This window comes from Aristolochia californica, unplaced genomic scaffold (assembly GCF_029961685.1).
Source record: "Aristolochia californica isolate CCGP_79_NKW_82.1479 unplaced genomic scaffold, dmAriCali1.0.hap1 SCAF_2, whole genome shotgun sequence".
NCBI lineage: Eukaryota > Viridiplantae > Streptophyta > Magnoliopsida > Piperales > Aristolochiaceae > Aristolochia > Aristolochia californica.
In genome coordinates, this window is record NW_027181881.1 from 39,622,500 (window position 1) to 39,643,374 (window position 20,875).

The 20,875-nt window shown below is 39.8% G+C and overlaps 1 protein-coding gene across 1 annotated transcript in view; it reads left to right on the plus strand.

Moving 5' to 3' along the window:
* Positions 1-20,875, plus strand: part of LOC137955772 (ultraviolet-B receptor UVR8-like) — a 23,965-nt gene continuing 3,090 nt past the window's right edge. The window contains exons 1-9 of the mRNA XM_068802890.1: positions 1-196; positions 294-438; positions 525-635; positions 891-951; positions 1,031-1,149; positions 1,741-1,826; positions 1,941-2,142; positions 3,112-3,165; positions 3,469-3,579. Of these exons, the coding sequence (XP_068658991.1) occupies positions 159-196; positions 294-438; positions 525-635; positions 891-951; positions 1,031-1,149; positions 1,741-1,826; positions 1,941-2,142; positions 3,112-3,165; positions 3,469-3,579 (927 nt within the window). The 5' untranslated portion in view covers positions 1-158. The remainder of the gene's footprint in view (positions 197-293; positions 439-524; positions 636-890; positions 952-1,030; positions 1,150-1,740; positions 1,827-1,940; positions 2,143-3,111; positions 3,166-3,468; positions 3,580-20,875) is intronic.

Here is a 20,875-nt window from a genome sequence, read left to right on the forward strand (position 1 = left end):
CCCTACTCGTCTTTTTTTTGGTAAGAGAAGGTGGGTTTCCCAGCTGTAGGGTTTTGTGCATGATAACGCAGTGCACGCGTCACAGACAATTGCCCATTTTCCCGAGTTTGAGAACTCAGAATCAGATACAGCAGAGACTAACCAGCTACTAGTTGCCGATGACTACCAAAGCCACTGAAACAATCGTCTTCGCATGGTGCTTTCTCCCTCCCTCCCTCTGGCTCAAGGCCACTGTGAGAGCCCTCACTTCTTATTTTTTCTTTTTTTAAAAAAATTCAGCATTGTCTTCACAGGGGTTCCGGCGAAGATGGTCAGCTCGGCCTTGGAAACAATGAAGAGAAAGATAGGGTATGTAGCATTAAAGCACTTGATGGTGAAAAGGTTACCTCTGTCGTTGCCGGAAGCAGGAACTCTCTGGCCATCTGCGAGAGTGGGAAGGTCTCACATCATGTCTCTAACTATATTTAACTTATAACGACCCATTGTACCCTTATCTTATATTCTTGTTATTTTATATTTTTTAGCTCTTTACCTGGGGCTGGAATCAGCGCGGCACATTGGGCCACCCACCTGAAACTAAAACAGAGAATGTGCCAAGCCAAGTAAAAGCTCTCGACAACGTCAAGATTATTCAGGTCTGATTTCTTCCGTAGATATATTGCTGTTTTTTTTTTTTTTTCTCCTTTTCCTTGAAATATTGAATCTTTGTCTTTGGAGGGAGCACGACGGGGTCTGAGTTACTTTAATCCCGCTCCCCCCTCCCCCCTCCCCCCTCCCCCCTGAAACAAAAGAAAAAGAAAAGGACATGTAGCACTTAAAGAGAAAATTCCAATGTGTATGATTAAAGATCTTTTAAACTAAATTTATCTGTTGATACTTTGCATTTTTAGGCAGCAATAGGCGGGTGGCACTGTCTGGCTGTAGATGATCAAGGCCGAGCATACGCTTGGGGTTAGTTTTCACTCTACCGTATGATTAATTTCTCATTGTGGTAAAGGAGTAATCTTTTACCTGAATATGGCATCTACAGGTGGAAATGAATATGGTCAGTGTGGGGAAGAACCGGAGCGAAAAGATGATAGCAGTAGGGCTTTGAGAAGGGACATTGTGAATCCTCAGAGATGCGCACCAAAATTATCTGTACGGCAGGTAATGAATTTTAGTTTAACTTCAATAAAATTGTGACTTTGATCTACTCCTGAACATGAAAAACATATTTTGTTTGGCGCTGGATGAATATATATGTGTTGGTTCAATGTGAACTTCTTTATTCTTATGCTTGATAGGTAGACATGCTTGAGGGGGTTACTATGTTGACATCAGTGGTGTATCTTAAATATACATATTTATGGTAGGTGTTGCCTTGTAGATGTAATACTTAGGATAAACCTCAGTCCTTCAGAAAGAGAGGCCTTTGCAACATTTGAGAATTATTGAATGGAGAAGGATCCTCTTTAGAATGTTATTGTAATTGTTTTTGTTGTCTTTGTATTTTACTAAGCTTGACTGCCATTGTGAATATCGGCTTGATGGTGGTCAAAGGAACTTGGAAAACAGATGGTTTTAACAGAAGTGTATGTTTTGCCCATGTTATTTGATTTGTCCTCTTGCTGCACTTGTATGGAGTTCATATTGATTTCCTTAAAGAAATCGTTTTTCTCAAACACTTTAACTGTGGATTGTGTGCGTCTATTTTGTTTCTGCATGGAAGAGATGTAAGAAATGTCTTCTAATGTTTAGGTAGCTGCTGGAGGTACACATTCTGTGGTGCTGACAAATGAAGGGCATGTATGGACATGGGGCCAACCATGGCCTCCTGGGGATATGTATGCATCTCCCTTTCTTCAAATTTAACTGTCTTACATCCTTCAAGTCACAGATATATTTGATTCTGCTTATCTTAATGTTTTCTTTTCTGGTCTTTTTCTTTACCTTTTCAGCAAACAAATATCTACTCCTGTACGAGTGCAAGGTCTTGAGAAAGTGAGGCTTATTTCAGTTGGTGCATTTCATAATTTGGCACTTCGAGAGGATGGGATGCTATGGGCGTGGGGAAATAATGAATATGGACAACTCGGGACTGGGGATACTCAACCAAGATCACAACCAATTCCTGTTCAAGGACTTGCTGGTCTTACTTTGGTTTGTAAACATGCTCATACCCTGAACGATTTGTTGAAACTAGTATCAAGAATTGGTTTTAAGAAAGCAAGGTGTGGAATATTGGACAAAATAGAATAGTTCAAATTGTATGCAATTGGATGTACTCAATGGGACAAAAGGTTTATTCACAGCATTTGTTTAAGAAATTCTCAAACTGGAGATGTGCGCTTGCCTACTGGAACTATTTTTGGTGTTCTAACCACATGCCATGTGCTGCTGATAGGGTAAAATTGATGCCACTACTTGATGGACATTCGTTTTGAATGCCTTAACTATGTAGGGTTAAATTTGTATAGGTCAAGTGCATGCATACTCCTGTAATATGCAAGAAATGCTACATATCCTTAGATTTCAAATTCATGCGTACTCTTGCATCGTAAAAAATATCTGCATATCTCTACTACTGAATGCTGTCAAATAGTTCTAATTATGGTATGACAAACCAAAAACGGTGTTTTTGCTCTGTTGGGCCCATGAGTTATACAATATGGGCTCTGTCAAGTGATGCAAGATCTAATAAATATTAGCTGCACAATGGATGTTTGGTGTTCCCATATCAATTGCGGGAGCTCATATTGAATAACCCAGGGGCTCAAAACGCAACAGAGTTACAGCTAACTGATGGAATTTCAAAGGCAGGGATCAGTAGATTACTTTGGTAATAAATGAGAAACATTTATCACCAAACACAATATCAATGTATGATCGCCTATTGCCACTGTCTTCCTTTATGCCTGAATCTGTTCAGTCCTATTTTTCAATAAGTCGGTAAAGCCCGCTGTACTTCCTTTATGCCTGAACCTGTTCAGTCCTATTTTTCCATAAGTTGGTAATGCCTTGCACTTGTAAAACTCTAGCTGTGAAGCAGCTACTAAACATGATTATGTGCTGCATTTGTTCTCTATATCTCACTCTTTTTTTCATGGATAAATGGCCTTTCTTCTCCAGGTCGATATTGCAGCAGGAGGGTGGCATTCCACTGCTTTGATGGATGATGGGGAGGTAATTGCTTCAGCACCTGGACTTACAGAGAAATATCAGTTTGAAAGAAGAGAATTGCTGCAGTACCTGGATGGATGAGTTATCAAATTACTACAGTCTCATTTCAATCTTTTATTTTTGAATGTTGATTACTGCTCCCCTCTTAACCCTAGTGAGACTTAAATTGTAGACTTCGTTCAATAAACTATTGGGCCAGCTAAAAGTTGAAAGTTTATTAAATGTGACATAGTTCTGAAAACATTTGAGTTCTATTGTCAACATTAGAGTTCACTATTTTGACATGTTTGTATTTATTGCGCACAGGTGTATGCTTGGGGAAGAGGTGAGCATGGGAGGCTTGGATTTGGTGATGACAAGAGTAGTAAGATGGTGCCCCAGAGAGTTCAACTCCTTGTTGGGGAGGATATTGTTCAGGTGCAGTACTGCAAATGCCAAAAAAAAAAAACACCTTTTCCATTTAAATGTTGTTTTCTTTTTTTAGTTGAAATTATTAACTAACTGACGTATGTAAGTAACATTGAGCTGATAAAATGAAAGTAGAAATAGTCATTCACAGTGTCAAAGCAAGAAGCATTAGCATGTGGAAATCAACATTTCTTTGTATGTTAAACATTTAGGTAAATGATAGGAACTTTTAAAAAATATTCTAGAAATGGTTATAAAAATAAATAGTAATGGCTCTTTTTCTGGAAATTGTAGTAAATGTTTGGAGTAAAAGACACTAAAAAAATCCTGTAATAAATACAAATTATAACTTTCCTTGAGGTAAATTGATAGTCTATAATCAGCAATCACAACCCCTCCCCTGGTTGTTGCCACAACTCCCTCTGTTAGCGAAATTTCTGCGCCGACTGAGATCTCCCCCCCTAAGTACACCTTTTCCCCTAGAATCCTTTATCAACCCCCAAAAATACACCCTCAAAACCTCAAAACAATCAACATCAGATCAACCCCTCCACCAGCCTCCGATACATCAAACCCTAAATCCCTTTCGATCTAAACCTTCAAGACCTTTCTCTTTAGTCCCCCCCCGAAAATGCTTCTAAACTTGAGATCATCTGAAAACCCCCATCATCAAACCCTATGTCTATTCAACCCTCATACCACAGCTAGCCCATCGTCCTCGATCTACGAATCCCATAATGTTAGCCTATTTGCTAGTTCCATAGAATTTTCAACCCCCCCCCCCCCCCCCCCCCCCCCAACTATGATAATCCAAAGCTTATATAATGGCACAACACCCCCCCAAACAACCAACTATCTTCCTACCATATGCCATACCCTACCATCCTTTGTCCAACTCCTTTGGCATCAATGAATCCAACTTCAAACAAGCCGTTGGTGGCCTCTGATGGAGAGTCCTCCAACAGATCCTCCATCATTCCTTTTCCCCTCACTTACTCTCGCAGAACGTCCAAAAAACCTCCCTCCCAATCCTTTACATTCACTTACTCTAGAAGAAAGAAGAAAAACAAAGAAAAAGAACCTGCCCAGCTCATAATCTCCTCTGCACTCCTTCCCCTCCAAGACCCCAATGGCTAGACAGGTTCCTTGGGATCTCCCACAGAGAACGTGCCGAAAATATGAAACAACACCTCCTGGTCCATGCAGACAAATTCTCTCCACATGAGATAGAGAAAATACTGGAGTTAACATGGGAATTCTCCAGATATTACCATGGCCTCTTCTGCTATTCGAAAGAGGATATTCTCACCCTCCCCCCGTGATGATAGTTCTTTCTTGGAATGTCAAGGGAATCAGCTTGCGCTCCAAGCGCTATGTCATCAAAGCAGCTATTTTTTTTACTGTAAACTTCACATTGTAATTCTTACTGAAACTAAGTTGCAAACTTTTGATATATAACTCGGACCCTGAATGGGCAACAGTAGATGCAGTTGGCCACTCCGGTGGCATTCTCATTGTGTGGAACCCAAATTCAGTCGAAGTCATCACCACAAAATCCACCCTCTTCTCTGTTGGCATCCGTTTTCGTGACATGACTTTGGGAACTCACTGGGCCCTTGTGGGCATATATGGTCCAACTCATCATAGTGACACACACACACACACAAATTCACTTGGTCCAATTCCTGGCGAACAATCATTGGCTTCATCTTTTTTCTAATACTTTGGGTCAAGTCCTCAACAAAGTTGGCTTTGACCACTGGCTAATCCAAATCAACACTCACCTTCCAGCTTGGGGACATTCTCCATTCCGCTTCGAAAACTCCTGGCTTCTCGATGAATCTTTTGTTCCCCAACTTACAGCTTGGTGACAATATCTTAACCATCACCCAAATCCTGGATGGTCCTTTCCTCTCAAGCTCAAGGCCCTAAAGTTCAAAATTCGCTCTTGGGCTCGAAGAACAAAGGATTCTTTTTGGCGCCCCATTTCTGAGTTTGATCTCCTTGAAGAACAAACGTCTCTCTCGTCCCCTGAACTTCTCCTTCGAAATCAATTAAATCTTGATCTTTCAAATCTTCTAAAACTGAAACCACTCATTGGAAACAGCGGGCCAGATTCCGCTGGCTGACTAACGAGGATGGGAATACAAAATTCTTCCTTGCCGTTGCCTCAACTTGTAGGAGAGCTAATCGTATCTCCTCTTTTCGCAATGGAGATGAGGAGATCATGGATAGCCTCTCCATATCTAACGTTCTTGTGAAGTTTTTTTTTTCAAATCTTTATACAAAAGAGTCTTTCAACAGGCCTATTCTTCATCAACTTCAGTTTAAGTGTATCTCAGCCTCAGAAGCTGAATTACTGGAGCATCCTTTCTCTCCTGAGGAAATAGATGTGGTTGCTCTTGGCCTGCCTAAGGACCGAGCCCCCGACCCAGATGGTTTTAATGGTGATTTCTATGACTAATTTTAGGGGACAATCAGGAATGATGTCCATGTTTTTGTTAACAACTTCCATTAAGTTGGCATCACCCACAAATCCATCGGGGCTTCTTTCATTGCCCTAATCCCAAAAAAAGCCAACTCAGCAATCCCTCAAGATTTCAGACCTATCAATCTTACCACCAACGCATATCCTGGACTCAGCAATGCCAACTCATGAATTGCTTGATTCCTTCAAAAAATCAAGTCAACCAAGAGTTGTTCTTAAACTTGACTTCGAAAAAGCCTTTGACCGTGTTAACTAGAAACTGATTGACCACCTTTTTGGCAAAATGGGTTTCGGCACCAGATGGAGATTCTGGATGAAGAATTGCATTTCCTCTGCATCTTATTCTGTTTTTGTCAACGGAAAGCCCTGTGGGTATTTCAATGGAACTAGGGGAATCAGGCACGGAGACCCGCTGTCACCTTTCATCTTCACCCTTAGTGCTGAGCATTTGTCGGCCATGGTTCGACTGGCAAAAATTTCGTGATGGCTCGACCCCATATCCTCAGATCTTGCTCAAGACATCGCCTTGTTACAATATGCAGATGACACCATTTTCTTCTGCGAAGGCTCTATGAAACAAAATTTTCACATCAAAGCCTTGCTCAATCTATTTGAAATCTCCTCCGGCCAGAAAGTCAGTTGGACAAAATCATTCATTACTGATTTTAACATTGAACCCAATCTGTTGAACTCCATGGTTAGCTACCTCGGATGTAAAACTGAGATAACTCCCTGCACTTACCTAGGCCTTCCCCTGACCCCTGGATTACCCTCTAAGTGCTCCTGACACCCTGTTATTGAGCGACTGAAGGGTCGTTTGGCTTCGTGGAGAGGGAAATTTCTCTCTAAAGCAGGTAAATTGGTTTTCATAAAATCTTGCCTTCATGGAATCCCTGGATACTTTCTATATCGTGGTTCCGGTGCCCCGCTTCAATTAGAGACAAAATTGATCTCATCAAAAGAAGATTTCTATGGGAAGGGCCAAATGGTGAAAAAAAGTATCACTTGGTGAAATGGGAAGAGGTTTGCAAACCTAAACACCTTGGCGGACTTGGTATCCGAGATACAACCACTACGAATTCTACTCTCCTCCTAAAATGGATCTGGATTCAATCTCTACCTTGATCTGATTTGGAGAGCTTTAATAGCCGCCAAGCCAACAAACATTTGGGTTGGTGAACTGGGGGGGGGGATGACACTACCGACTATCCCTTGTTTGGAAAAAAATAACGATGCTACTTCCTGATTTCAAGAAAGCTATTAAATGCTACGTTAGTAATGGGACCTCCACAAAATTTTGGTCCGATTGGTGGATTGGCCATTCCAGCCTCAACATTAGTTATGAGTCTATCTCAATCCTAACTAGAAATGTAGATGCCTCTATCTCTGATGTTTGGTCTGAAACCGGGGGCTGGAATTTAAACTTCCGAAGAGCTCTCTCTGATACTGAAGCCATTCTGGTATCTAATCTCCTCTCAAGAATCTCCATAGCTAAACCCCGGATTAACCCTGATACATTGATCTGGCCCCCTTGTACAAAAGGTACCTTCTCAACCGCTTCAGCTTACAACTTCCTCACTAACCCCAATTCAAATTAGTTCAATCACCCTGCGGCCTCCGCCTGGAACCTACTTGCCCCACCACGTGCAATTTTTTTTATCTAGAGCCCCTGTAGAAATAAAATCCTCACCTAAGATTCTTTAATTCGGCGTGGAACCATCGTCTAGGATCCCTCTTGTCCTTTTTGCCAAAATGCGCTAGAAACGGCCAATCATATACTCTTATCTTGCCATTATGCCCATACTATATGGACCACCCTCTTAAATAAAATTGGGTTTCAGTACTACGCCTCACAAAATTTGTCATCCACTATCCTCTCAATCACCAGTGCTAGTCTCCCAAAGCTTTGTAAGATGCTTCTCTCATGTTGCATGGGGCATATCCTATGGGGATAGTGGAAGGTAAGAAATAGGAAAAAATTAAACTTTAAATCTTCCCCTTTTGAAATATCGATTGATAACATTACGGGCCACGTAACAATCTGGCTACTGACCCGAAAAGAATTCAGAAGTTTCAACAGCTAGTTGCTGGACTGTCTCAGCTTTCCCGCCCCCCCGATAATGGCTATCTGGGCCCCTCCACCAACGGGTCACTTCAAGCTAAACTTCGATGGGAGCGCCCTTGGCTGCTCGGGTCCTACAGGCTATAGCGGAGTTATCCACAATGCAAACATCTATCTCCTCTTCTCCTTTGCGGGGCCGCTTTGAGTCTTCGACTCCACAACTGAACTCTGTGGATTGCTTAACGGAATTCAAGTATTTACAAGCCAGCTCATGGGCCCCCTCTGCATCGAAGGGGACTCAAAGACGGTCATTGGCTGGTGTGCAAGTCTATCAGACCTCCATGACGTCATTGGGATATGTATTCTGAGATTTGTAACTTAATTTCTTCTTTAAATTGTAATTGGAAACACATTCCATGTTCTGCCAATCATTTGGCAGACACTCAGGCTAAGGCTCTAATACCTTGTTGTGGAGGAAGGTCCGCCAAGCTAGGTTTGTTTGTACTTTACTCCTTTTAATAGCTTATACACCACATTTCAAAAAAATTGATAGTCTATAAAATATTCACTAAGTGATTTCAGCCACATTCTGTCTCTCTCTCTTTTTTTTGTTCTATGCAAAAATCTTCTTTGCTCTGAAGATACCCTTCTTAAGTCTTATTTGTATGAGAATGGACAAATTTATCAATGTTGCTTAGTCCTAATGCTACTGAGATGAACTATTTCCATCCAATCTGATTTGTAAGTAATTTTTTCTGAGTTATAAATGTTTGTCGCTTATTCTACAAATACAGATATACAAAGTATGTTGCTTTATGTTTCTGAATGAACAAGCTATGGTGAATTTATTGCCTTTAGTTTAAAGTTAATTGCGTATATATCCCGGCAATGTTGCATAGTTACGTACACCCCTCAAATTTGTATATATACAGATGTACAGCCTAGGAAAATCTTCAAGTTGGAAGTCATGCTTGTGCTGTCATCTGTTGTCTATCTGTTAATCAACTTTAACCATCTAAAAACTCAACAGTTACCCCTTAGGAATGCTATTATAGCTGTTAAAGTTATAAACCATTTTAAAAAAAGTTGATGAAATTGTGAACGCTGGGTACCTCGAAGAATGAGTAGACGTAGTGAGGAGTCATTATTCCAACTAATAACCATGTGATTTTTTTAATGAGTAGACGTAGTGAGGAGTCATTATTCCAACTAATAACCATATGATTTTTTTCTGATATTAACCATGTGGGTCTCACACTCTCCCCCACGTTTAGGACCATTCAAACAAACAACGGGCCTGGGACCTGAACAACACAATCCCAGTTCAGATTAGACCGGGTTCAAATTGTGTCCAGGAAGGTAGATGTCCTGCTTTAATATCATGTTAAAATTGGGTCCAGGTTCAACACAAAATAACTCGTCCAAGTCAGAGGCCTTTTTCTACAAATGACCATATGACTTTTCCTAATATTTACCAGTGTGGGATTATTCTCACTGATACTCCTCCTCATGTCTATGCCTACTCAAACAGACAACAAACTTGAGACGTAAACACCACAAACAGGGTACAAACTAAATGGGGAACAAACTGGGCTCAATAAGGTAGACGTCGTGCTTTGATACCATGTTAAAGTTTGGTTCAAGTCCATCCCAAAATAGCTAGTTGAAGTTGGAGGTTTTTTTTCCAAAATAACCATATCTTTTTTCCTTTTATTGACCCATGTGGGATTATTACTACTAACAACAAAAACTACTGTCTGGACGTCCCTCTTAAGCAAAATTGACCTCCAATATTGTGCCTCCGGAAACTTAGCAGACATCGTCTTCTCACTCTTCAGCTCAAAACTCCCAAAGTTAGGTCAAATGATTATATCTTGATGTATTGGTCATATAATCTGGGCTCTTTGGAAAGAACGTAATAGGAGGAAATTCAAATTCAAAACCTTCTTTATTGAGGTTCTGATCGAGCAAATCTCTAGCCAAGTTTCTGTCTGGCTCTTGAATAAAAAAGAATTCCGAAATTTCAGTGGTTCAAACTTCAAGGGTAACTGGCAAACTATCACTGGGCTATCTTTGCCCCCTCGCCCCCCAACTATGGCTATATGGGTCCCTCCTCCTCCTGGGAACTTAAAACTCAATTTTGATGGAAATAGTGCTCTCGGCTTCCCGGGTCCAGCAGGGTTTGGTGGTGTTATCCACAATGAAAAGGGTGACCTCCTCTTCTCCTATGTTTGCCCCCTCGGCAATTCAGACTCTACCACAGCAGAACTCTCGGGTCTGGTACACGTGCTCAAAATCTTCTCTAGCCACCTTTCTGGTCCCCCTTTGTATTGAAGGCGACTCAAAAGTGATCATCAATTGGTGTGCAAACCACGACCATCCCCCATGGCGTCATTGGGATATGTTCAATGAAATATGTAACTTATTTTCCCCTTTAAGCTGTAAGTGGAATCACATTCCACACTCTGCTAATCACCTGGCAGATTCCCAGGCCAAGGCGGGCATCTCTCTCGAACACTTTGTTGTGGAGTCAGGCCCCCGACATTAGGTTTGTATTTTTCTTTCTTTTTCTTATCAATATATGCACCATTCATAAAAAAACAGCAACAACAAAAGCTACTCTTCTACCATCTCCATTCAAAGAAAGTGGGCCCAGCAAAAGATGAGCAGGTCACATAAAAAGTAGTCTCCTTTACCCACATAATAGAAAGGATATTATAGCATTTCCACATAGTTATTCTTTGACTAAAGCTGATAGAATGAACTGCACTTAACTGTTAGGCCAGGAGTGAAGATTTGTATGCACTATTCTTGGTTGTTAATTTTTTTTTTTGAAATGATTCTTGGTTGTTAATTTAATAGTGAATAAGTAGCTTTAGTCATTTATCAAGTGCAGATGATATCACTTTAGTGTAAGAAATGTGAAATATGTAAGTTTTTGCACATAAGATTTTATTATTCGATGATCTTTTGTAAGGAAAATGTAAAAACTTGTGATTGTTTATAGATTGACTTCTTTTTTTTTGAAAAGAATATAGATTGGCTTCTTAAAGCTACAAAACTACTAAAATAAAGTTAAGGAACAAAATGCTGGAATATGAGCAGCCTGACCACAACTATAAAGAATTCCTGGTTTTTAACTTCCAAGTCGAATTTAAAGGCGTTGTTTTGTAGTTAGTAGTAGCTTACACAAGAGAAGAGAACATTAAGAAACTACTCTTGGGAAAAAAAAAACAAAGTTGGTAAAAAAAAGATTGAATTAACTCTCCAAAAACTGGTCCATGTTACAACACACCCCTCCTATTTATAGACTCTAAAACAACCATTGGCTTGCCAAAATGTAACATTACTATTGTTAAGGAATAGTCCCACATGGATTAGTGAGTACAAATATCTTGAGTTTATTAGTTTAGAAAGAGGCTTTCTAAGGTGGCTAGTCATTTTGGGATGGGCCTTGGACCTAACTTAACATGGTATCAGAGCAGGTACTCATATGTGGGCTTGCACGTAAACTATTTACTTGTAGAGCCACAAAAGAGAGCCTAAACCTAAACTATCTACTTATAGAACCACAAAAGAGGGCCTACACCTAAACTGCCTACTCCTAAATTATCCACTTATAGAACCACAAAAAAAGGGTCTACACGTGAGGGGGAGTGTTAAGGAATAGTCTCACATGGATTAGTGAGTACAAATATCTTGAGTTTATTAGTTCAGAAAGAGGCTTCCTAAGGTGGCTAGTCATTTTGGGATGGGCCTTGGACCCAACTTAACAGCTATAATAGTATTTTCCTGGGATTAAACTTTCTAATTACAACTAAAATGTGACTTGTTATTTAAAAAAAAGGCACTAAAGAAAGAATTCCTACAACTAATTTAGATGAAAACTGCCAATGCTAGATTTAATATCTTTAAGACTTTCTAATAAAAATTGATAAATAATGCAGAAGACTTTTTTTTTATGAAAAGCTACCGCCTACAAGGGTGGACGGAACCACTCTGACACCCACCCCGCCCATTCTTGACCGCCTCTCACAGGATTCGAACGCGGGACGTGGCGTGCCTAGCTCTGATACCATGACAACGGCTAGCCAATACTACCCAACAGATCGATTTGTTAGGTGCGGAAAGTTACCGCCTACAAGAGTGGACGGAACCACTCTGACAGTCTCTTTGTGATAGCAGTAAATAGTGTTACAATGTGGGACCCACCAGGATTGCACGAGCTGGTGGGACCCATCATGAGGACGTGAGCCAAGAGGAGTCATCACATGAGCTGGAATGAGTTGAAAGATTTGAAGATCAAGTGGGACCCACAAAGATACCATGAGCTGGAAAGATTTGGCAATCTTCCTTGATTGATTTATCTTCCCTTGATTGATGTAATTTGGCTAATCATGATTGATGTTATTAAGGATATTAGGGATCCTAATTGATTGAAGAGTTTCCCTAAATATGTAATGGAAATAGTATAAATAGGGGGTCTTGGTTGACGTCTTTCAATCAAGTCCTCTCCTTTTCTCACAATTCGTCCAAGTTCCTTTGCAAGCTTAAAGGCTCTTCTCTTCTTTCTCTTTCTCTCTTCTCTTCTCTAGCCGAGCTCTCTCTTTCCTTCTCTTCTCTTCTTCTTCTCTTCTCCTCTCACACTCTTCTTTGCTTGAGGTTCTAATCAAGGGATCCTAAATCCAACATGGTATCAGAGCATCAAATTTAGGATCCCCACGTCAAAAGGAATGCTCTAAGAAGGCATGATCAAAACCACTCAAAGAAGGGTCTTTTTGAAGGAAGATAGAAGCTCTTGAGATAAGATTCTTTATTATTATTACTATTAATTCATGCTACTGGTTTCCGAGTTTAGAAGATGATTTACGGATGGCTTTTATGATTGTCTTCATTTTATAAGTTTATGAAGATATATGCATCACGGATTAGAAAGGCAGTTTTATCGGTTTGAAGATATTTTGACCGAAACCAGTTTATGATGAGATTGATACATGAGAAGTTATAATTTTGTTGGAACAAGATTCCCTGACAAAAAAGATTGATAATGAGCATATTATGAGTGGTTATTTATGCATTGAATTTCAGAAATATGATTACTTAGCGTTTATGCCAAGTCTCTCCATTAACCGAGTTGATTGAAGAATATTACTTGGTTTCTTATATCATTATTTGTTGGAGAATTGTTTAAATTGATTTGCTGAGTATAGCTGAAGAAAATACGAGTAACAAGAGTGATATACTTAGAATTACTACTATACCCTTGCGAGGGTTATCAAATTTGATGAGCTGGTCCACATCGGTTAGAAGGTTTCTTATAACAAATGACTTACTTGGTCACCTCGCCAATCGCGGACCACCAATTGATGAAGAGGATATTTTTTTTATAACAAGTGGCTAAAAAATGATACTTTGGTGATTAGTTGGCTAATCAATAACATGGAAGAAGTCTCCAACAATGTTATTCATCTTGATACTGCTAAGCAAATTTGGGAGACATGTGCTAAGCTGTATTCTAGTCCCAATAATCTACGTAGGCCATATGATCTTCTCCAAAAGATGTTGAACACTAAACAAGGCGGGGATATCCATGAATACTTGGCCCACTTTAGAGGCTTTCTTCAAGAGTGGAAATTAGCTATGCCTACTACCACAGATGTCTCAGTACAAGACACGTAGAAAGAAGCATTAGTCACAGCTATTTGCCTTGCACATATTAAACCATATCTCGAGATTCCTGAGAGTCAACTTCTTAGCTCTTCTGCTGTTCCCACCTTTGATGATGTATGTGCCACACTTCTCCGTATTCCAGACGCTTCTTCCTCCAATACTGAAGTATCATCCGCTATGTACTTTGGACATAGGGGAGCATCATCTGACCGCGGCCGAGGTCGGGGCAGAAATTATAGGGGAGGACGAGGAAGAGGTGGAAGGAATGGTTTTGATAGACAAGATGGGAAAGAATGCACTCACTGTGGGAGATATGGCCACACTATAGACACATACTATTATTACAAGGAATGCTCCTACTGTGGAAAAGATGGTCACTCTAGAGAAACATGTTATAAAGCCAATGGCAAACCAGATTGGAATAAGGCTAATCAAGCCTTAGTGAGTGATACAAAAGAGGACCAGTCCACCACATCAACAGAAAAGAAAACCTTGCTTGATGAAGAGTATGAGTTTTTCCTGAAAATGAAAACAATGATGGGTTCTTCTCCAAGTGCTTCCTTGATTACCGTTGCCACCACCGTTTTAGGTATGCTATTTGCTTCCTCTTCATCCTGGATAATTGACTTAGGAGCCTCCAAGCATCTTACGGGTAACAAAAATTTATTACACTCAATTTCTCCGTGTCTTTCACCCAAATTTGTTACCATAGCTGACGGTTCTCAAACCAAAGTTCAAGGGAAATGATCCACTTCTGTTACACCATCACTTCCACTCACTGATATACTTTTTGTTCCTACCTTCCCTTTGAATCTTTTATCTGTTAGTCAGCTCACTAAATATTTTAATTGCTCTATCACCTTATCACCCACTTCATGTGTGTTTTCGGATTTTATAATGAAGCAGGTGATTGGTGGAGGCTGTGAACAAGGGGGGCTCTACTATCTGGATGTGCCGAAAATAAATATTGTTTCCACCAGTGAAACTGAGACAAGGTTATGGCACAACCTGTTGGGACATCTTTCCGCACAATCTCTTCATCATATTTTTCCAACACTTAAAGCAGGGTCAGAGTTTAATTATGAAGTATGTCAAATGAGTAAATATCAAAGGACTACATACTCACCTCGTCTAGAAGTTAAAAGTGTTACTCATTTTTTGTTAATTCATACCGATGTATGGGGATCCTTGAGTGTCTCCTATATTTCTCAAGTCAAATATTTTAACACCTTTATTGATGACTTCACTCGTACAACTTGGTTATTTATGTTTAAAGAGCGTTATGAAATACCATTGATTTTTAAATCTTTTCATGCTATGGTACTCACTTAGTTTGGTCAGAAAAAAAAAATACTCTGGTCTGATAATGCCAAAGAATACACTTCCAAAGAACTTGACTTCTTTTGTCAAAAAAATGGTATTATCCATCAAACATCATGTGCCTACACTCCTCAACCAAATGTAGCCGAACGGAAGAACTGTCATATTCTTGAGGTAGCTTGAGGTTTACTATATGCCATGAAAGTTCCATACTTTTATTGGCCGCATGCAATCCTTACCGCATGTTTTCTCATAAATTTCTACCCTCTTCCGTTCTTGGTAATAAAACCCCTTACTTTCTGTTGTTACCAAATGATGATCCTTTTTCACTACCTTTGAAAGTTTTCGGGTGTTAATATTTTGTTCATATTTCCTCCCCAAAACACAGAAACTTGATCCCAAATCTATCAAGTGTATCTTCTTAGGATACTCTCGCACACAAAAGGGCTATGTTTTCTATAATCCCACTCTTGAATGTTTACTTGTGTCCAGGATGTCACATTTTTTGAAGACTCTTCATTCTATTCTGACAATGCTCCTCCAAGCCTTTATTCAGTACCAGGTTCTCCTCAATCGGTTGTCCCGTGCTATAGAAACTACCCAACCCCTAGAGACACTAGCTGACACTACAGCTGCTGAGTTTACGGATCCCACCGAGGTAAGTCCATCATCTCCAGTTTTTTTTGGCCCTCAATATAACACTTGTCCTATTGCCGTGAGAAAAGAACCCAAATCATGCACTAGACCCTCTACTTCTCATCCCATTTCAAATTGTGTCTCATCATCGTCTATCCCCTCTATGTTGTCAATTTCTTTCCTCTATCTCCTCTAAATCTGTTCCACAATCCTATCAGGAGGCTCTCAAACATCCAGGGTGGAAGGTGGCGATGGATGAAGAAATGCAGGCACTTTATGAAAATCAGACATGGTCTCTAGTTCCCCTTCCATCATATAAGAAACCCATCGGTTGCAAATGGGTTTTTACTGTAGAACACAATTCGGATGGGTCCGTTGCATCGTTGAAGGCTCGCCTCGTTGCTAAAGGTTATTCACGATGTTATGGTATTGATTATGAGGAAACCTTCTCTCCAGTGGCAAAAATGAACTCAGTATGTGTAATATTATCTCTGGCGGCTAATTATTCTTGGCAGGTATATCAACTTGATGTAAAAAATGCCTTTCTGAATGGGGACATCAAAGAAGAAATTTATATGCAGCAACCACCTGGGTATGTGGTTGAGGGGGAATCGGTATGTCGACTAAAGAAATCTCTGTATGGTCTAAAACAGTCTCCTCGTGCATGGTTTGAAAAGTTTAGCCAAACCCTTATACGGGCTGGATTTCACAGATGCTCTGGAGATCACTCAGTATTTATTAAAGACACACTTAAAGGCAAGGTAATTTTGGCAGTATATGTTGATGATATTATTATAACTGGTAGTGATCCTGAGGGCATCCAGAAAACAAAAGAAAGGATATGTGCTGAATTCAAGATAAAGGATCTTGGACTATTCAAATTTTTTCTGAGGATTGAAGTACTACAATCCAGACATGGAATTGTACTATCCCAAAGGAAGTATGTTCTTGACCTACTGGTGGAGACAGGAATGATGGGATGTAGACCAGTAGAAACTCCTATGGACTCGAATACAAAATTATGTGCAAGTAGTGGAGAAGAGGTAGATATCGAAAAATATCAAAGGTTAGTGAGAAAACTTATTTACCTTTGTGTAACAAGGCTAGATATTTCATATGCAGTAAGTGTGGTAAGTCAATATATGCACAAACCACAACTCAATCATTGGCAAGCACTAGAAAGGTGTTATGGTCTTGGGGTTAAGTACCTATACCTTCCGCTCCTAACAGGCCGGTTTTTTGGGTAGTATTGGCTAGGTGCTTAACATTTGGTATCAGAGTTGGCGCTACGTCCCGAGTTCGACTCCCACTCGGGGCGTCTGTGTGTATTAATCCCGAGCGTCTTGATAGCTGCGTGTGATTAATCCCAGCCGGCGGCTGCGTGTGTTAATCCCGACCGCCGTGCTCGTCAGCTTGTGAAGGTGGGTGTACTGTTATGGTCCTGGGGGTTAAGTACCTATGCCTTCCGCTCCTAAGAGGCCGGTCTTTTGGGTAGTATTGGCTAGATGCTTAACAAAAGGATATTGCGATATCTGAAAGGAGCTCCAAGAAGAGGGCTTCTCTATAAAAACCATGGTCACTTCATCATCGAAGGATTCTCAGATGCAGATTGGGCCGGATCCCTAGATGACAAAAAATCTACTTCGGGATATTGTACGATGGTTGGAGGGAACTTGGTTACACGGAGAAGCAAGAAATAGAATGTAGTTGCAGAGTCTAGTGCAGAATCAGAATACAAAGCCATGACACACACAGTTAGTGAACTCCTATGGATCAGATCTCTTTTCACTGAACTGGAAATCTACAAAGAAGCTCCTATGGATTTATATTGTGATAATCAGGTAACAATACATATCACATAAAATCTAGTCTTCCATGAGAGAACAAAGCATATTGAAGTAGACTGACACTTCATAAGAGAAAAATTCCAAACAGGCATCTTATCTTTCAAACGTATATCTTCACAGAGCCAAGTTGCAGACATCCTCACCAAACCAGTCACTCATAAAATTTTGTCCACCATTTGCAACAAGCTGGGTATTTACGATGCTTTCTCACCCACAACTTGAGGGGGAGTGTTACAATGTGGGACCCACCATGGTTGCACGAGCTGGTGGGACCCATCATGAAGACGTGAGCCAAGAGGAGTCATCACATGAGCTGGAATGAGTTGGAATATTTGAAGATCAAGTAGGACTCACAAAGATACCACGAGCTAGTATCCTTACCAACATGAGCTGGAAAGATTTGGCAATCTTCCTTGATTGATTTATCTTTCATTGATTGATGTAATTTGGTTAATCATGATTGATGTTAGTAAGGATATTAGTGGTCCTAATTGATTGAGGAGTTTCCCTAAATATGTAATGAAAATAGTATAAATAGGGGGTTTTGGTTGACGTCTTTCAATCAAGTCCTCTCCTCTTCTCTCAATTCGTCCAAGTTCCTTTGCAAGCCTAAAGGCTCTTCTCTTCTTTCTCTTTCTCTCTCTTATTTTCTAGAGCCTTTAGGCTTGCAAACGAACTTGGACGAATTGAGAGAAGAGGAGTTAACATTTTTGTAGTTAATGACCATTCGTGCTTTTCCATGTTTGATCTCTACATGATTCCTAACCAGGAAAGCAGGAGATGTATGTGGAGAATAACTTGCTCGTATTAATCCTAATGTGAGCAAATCATTTATCTGAGTTGAGAATTCCTCAACATCTAATGGGGTGTAAACCATAGGTTTTTCTCAAATTTCTTTGTCAGGATCAAGAAGTTTGAGGTCAGCATGCGGTTTCTGTTTATTCCACCATTCTAAAGGCTTTTCTGAACAGGTGGATTCTAGAAGCTGTTGGACTTTTGTATCGCGGGATTTTGCGAGGAGAGATTCCAGGGGGGGAACCTCATCACCACGCTTGCTGTGTTTTTTGAAAAAACTCAACGGTCCTTCTCACAACACAATGTTAAAAACTGGACAAACGCATGTTTGTCCAATAATAGGCTATCCACATGGATGACATGACAAAGAAAATCCAATATTAAATAATATAATGGATTTAATAGGTGATATCTATCACAACTTCTTTATGAAATTTATGAAAACTTGTTGTGAAAGATACACTGCAGAATACGTAGCTTTCGTTTGTCTAGGAATAGAAAGTGAATTAAATGAAAAGGTAAAACCACCTTGAAAAATTAAAAGGAACATTTACCCAACCAACGGTAAATCTCCTTAATGATCTACAAATTTTTGTAAATAATGAATTTGAACATTGTCGAATATTAGAACCTATTCGAGAAATGAAAACTAAGGTAGTAAATTCAAAACCTACCAGAAAAGAATTACAATCGGTTATCCTCAAAATAGCTGAAGTAAAATCTCACCAGTGTAGACAGATTTTGTCTTAAAACAGATATCTGCACTCTAACAAATAAAGATGAACTAAGAGAACTTGTAGTACAACATGCCTCTCCGTTCATAATAGTATACCGATTGGAATGTCTACTTCAGGTATTGTTCCAAAAATTAGAGGAGACAACGTCTCAACTAAAATTCCTAAATGTTTGAACCCATAGGAATTGAATGTACTTCTCTCCCTCAAAGTGTTCATGTTCACCATGAAACACAAGGAGAATACGAAGAACATCCTAACCTTATGCAGGATGAACAAAAGTGGACGATCAGTATCCCAAGGATTACTGATGTCTATAATAGAGACTAGATTGAGTTCCAGAAAAAATCCTTCGTCTTTCAGAAGGAACTTTCTGTAGAAATAGAGGATACCGATTCTGGTACCTTCTGCTACAGACTATTAAGTGAATTAGACTTAGCCAAGCTAAAAAGATTCAAATACGTCCACTATGGACTAGTTCGTATTGGATTAGATCCCCTAATATGAATCAACCAAAATTTACCCTTCATAACAACTATCGTAGATAACTCAGTGAAGAATAATTTTGAAAAAGCCCTACTTGGAGGAGTTAGAGAGCAAACTTAGGTCTTGGCTCAGTATCCTTTACCCCCTGGCCCAACCTAAAAATAGATCTAGACGACAAGCATATCTAGGATACCTTGTCCCTAAAAAACTACATAGACAACTGGTAAAAAATGGCATTCAACCAGGTAGAAGAGTGATGCTTATACTAATATGAGTAGTAGCTAGAGGAATCAACACTGGAAAGGTTCCAGTCAAAGATTTAAAGAAAATAACGGAATTATCCTAAAATATTGGATATTTTGAAAACTTGACCATGTAAGAACTTGACCCACGAGAGTTAACATGGCCAATAGAATGGGTAGTCCAACCTCTGGCACCCAGACACCTTCCCTTCTGCAGAAAAAAACCCATTAAGGAGATAGAAGGTAAACTAGTGATAACTAACGCTAAAACCAGCTTTTCCCTTGAACAGGATAGGCCCTCATCCAGTAGAGCCTCAACCAGTTCCCGACTTGAAGGAATAGGAAACCCAAGGCCCAATGCCTATGTTCCACTTCACATCGATGATGGATCATAGTCCTTATAGAGCCTTAGGCCTGGCCCAAGGAAATAGTGACTTACAGAAAATAGTCACTTATTCCAACCAAACCTTGAGTCTTACGGAAAGATCCTTAATAGGTTAGAAAATGGTGTAGAAAATTTATAGCATAAAGTAAACTTTCTCTTCAATGAACATCGACACAAAGAAATTACAAAACGTCAAACCATATTAGAAAGTATTCTAGAAAAGATTGACCAAGGAAATGGTCCTGTTTTCTTTAGAGAATTAACAGAACTAAAACAAAGTTTAGAAAATCTAAACGAAGATAAAATGCAAGATATCCTAACAGAAATCTTAGCATTAAAAGAACACTTAGGTTCTTCATCTTTCCCCTCACCTTTTACACCTTGGACACTAGAAAATGAATGAGTTTTCTATTTGACAGATATGGAAACACCATTACTGTTAGGCCTTCCTGACATCACCGGATGACTTAAAAAATTAGTGAGCATAGCACCTTGCATTGCACCAAGAAGAAATAATCCTAAACCCTTGGATTTTAGGATCTCTTCCAAAGTATCATCATCCACTGATGATGAAGTTTTCGCAGAATATAATGCTTTTAGCAAACAACCGATATATTATGTTTAGGAGGAAAAACCATCC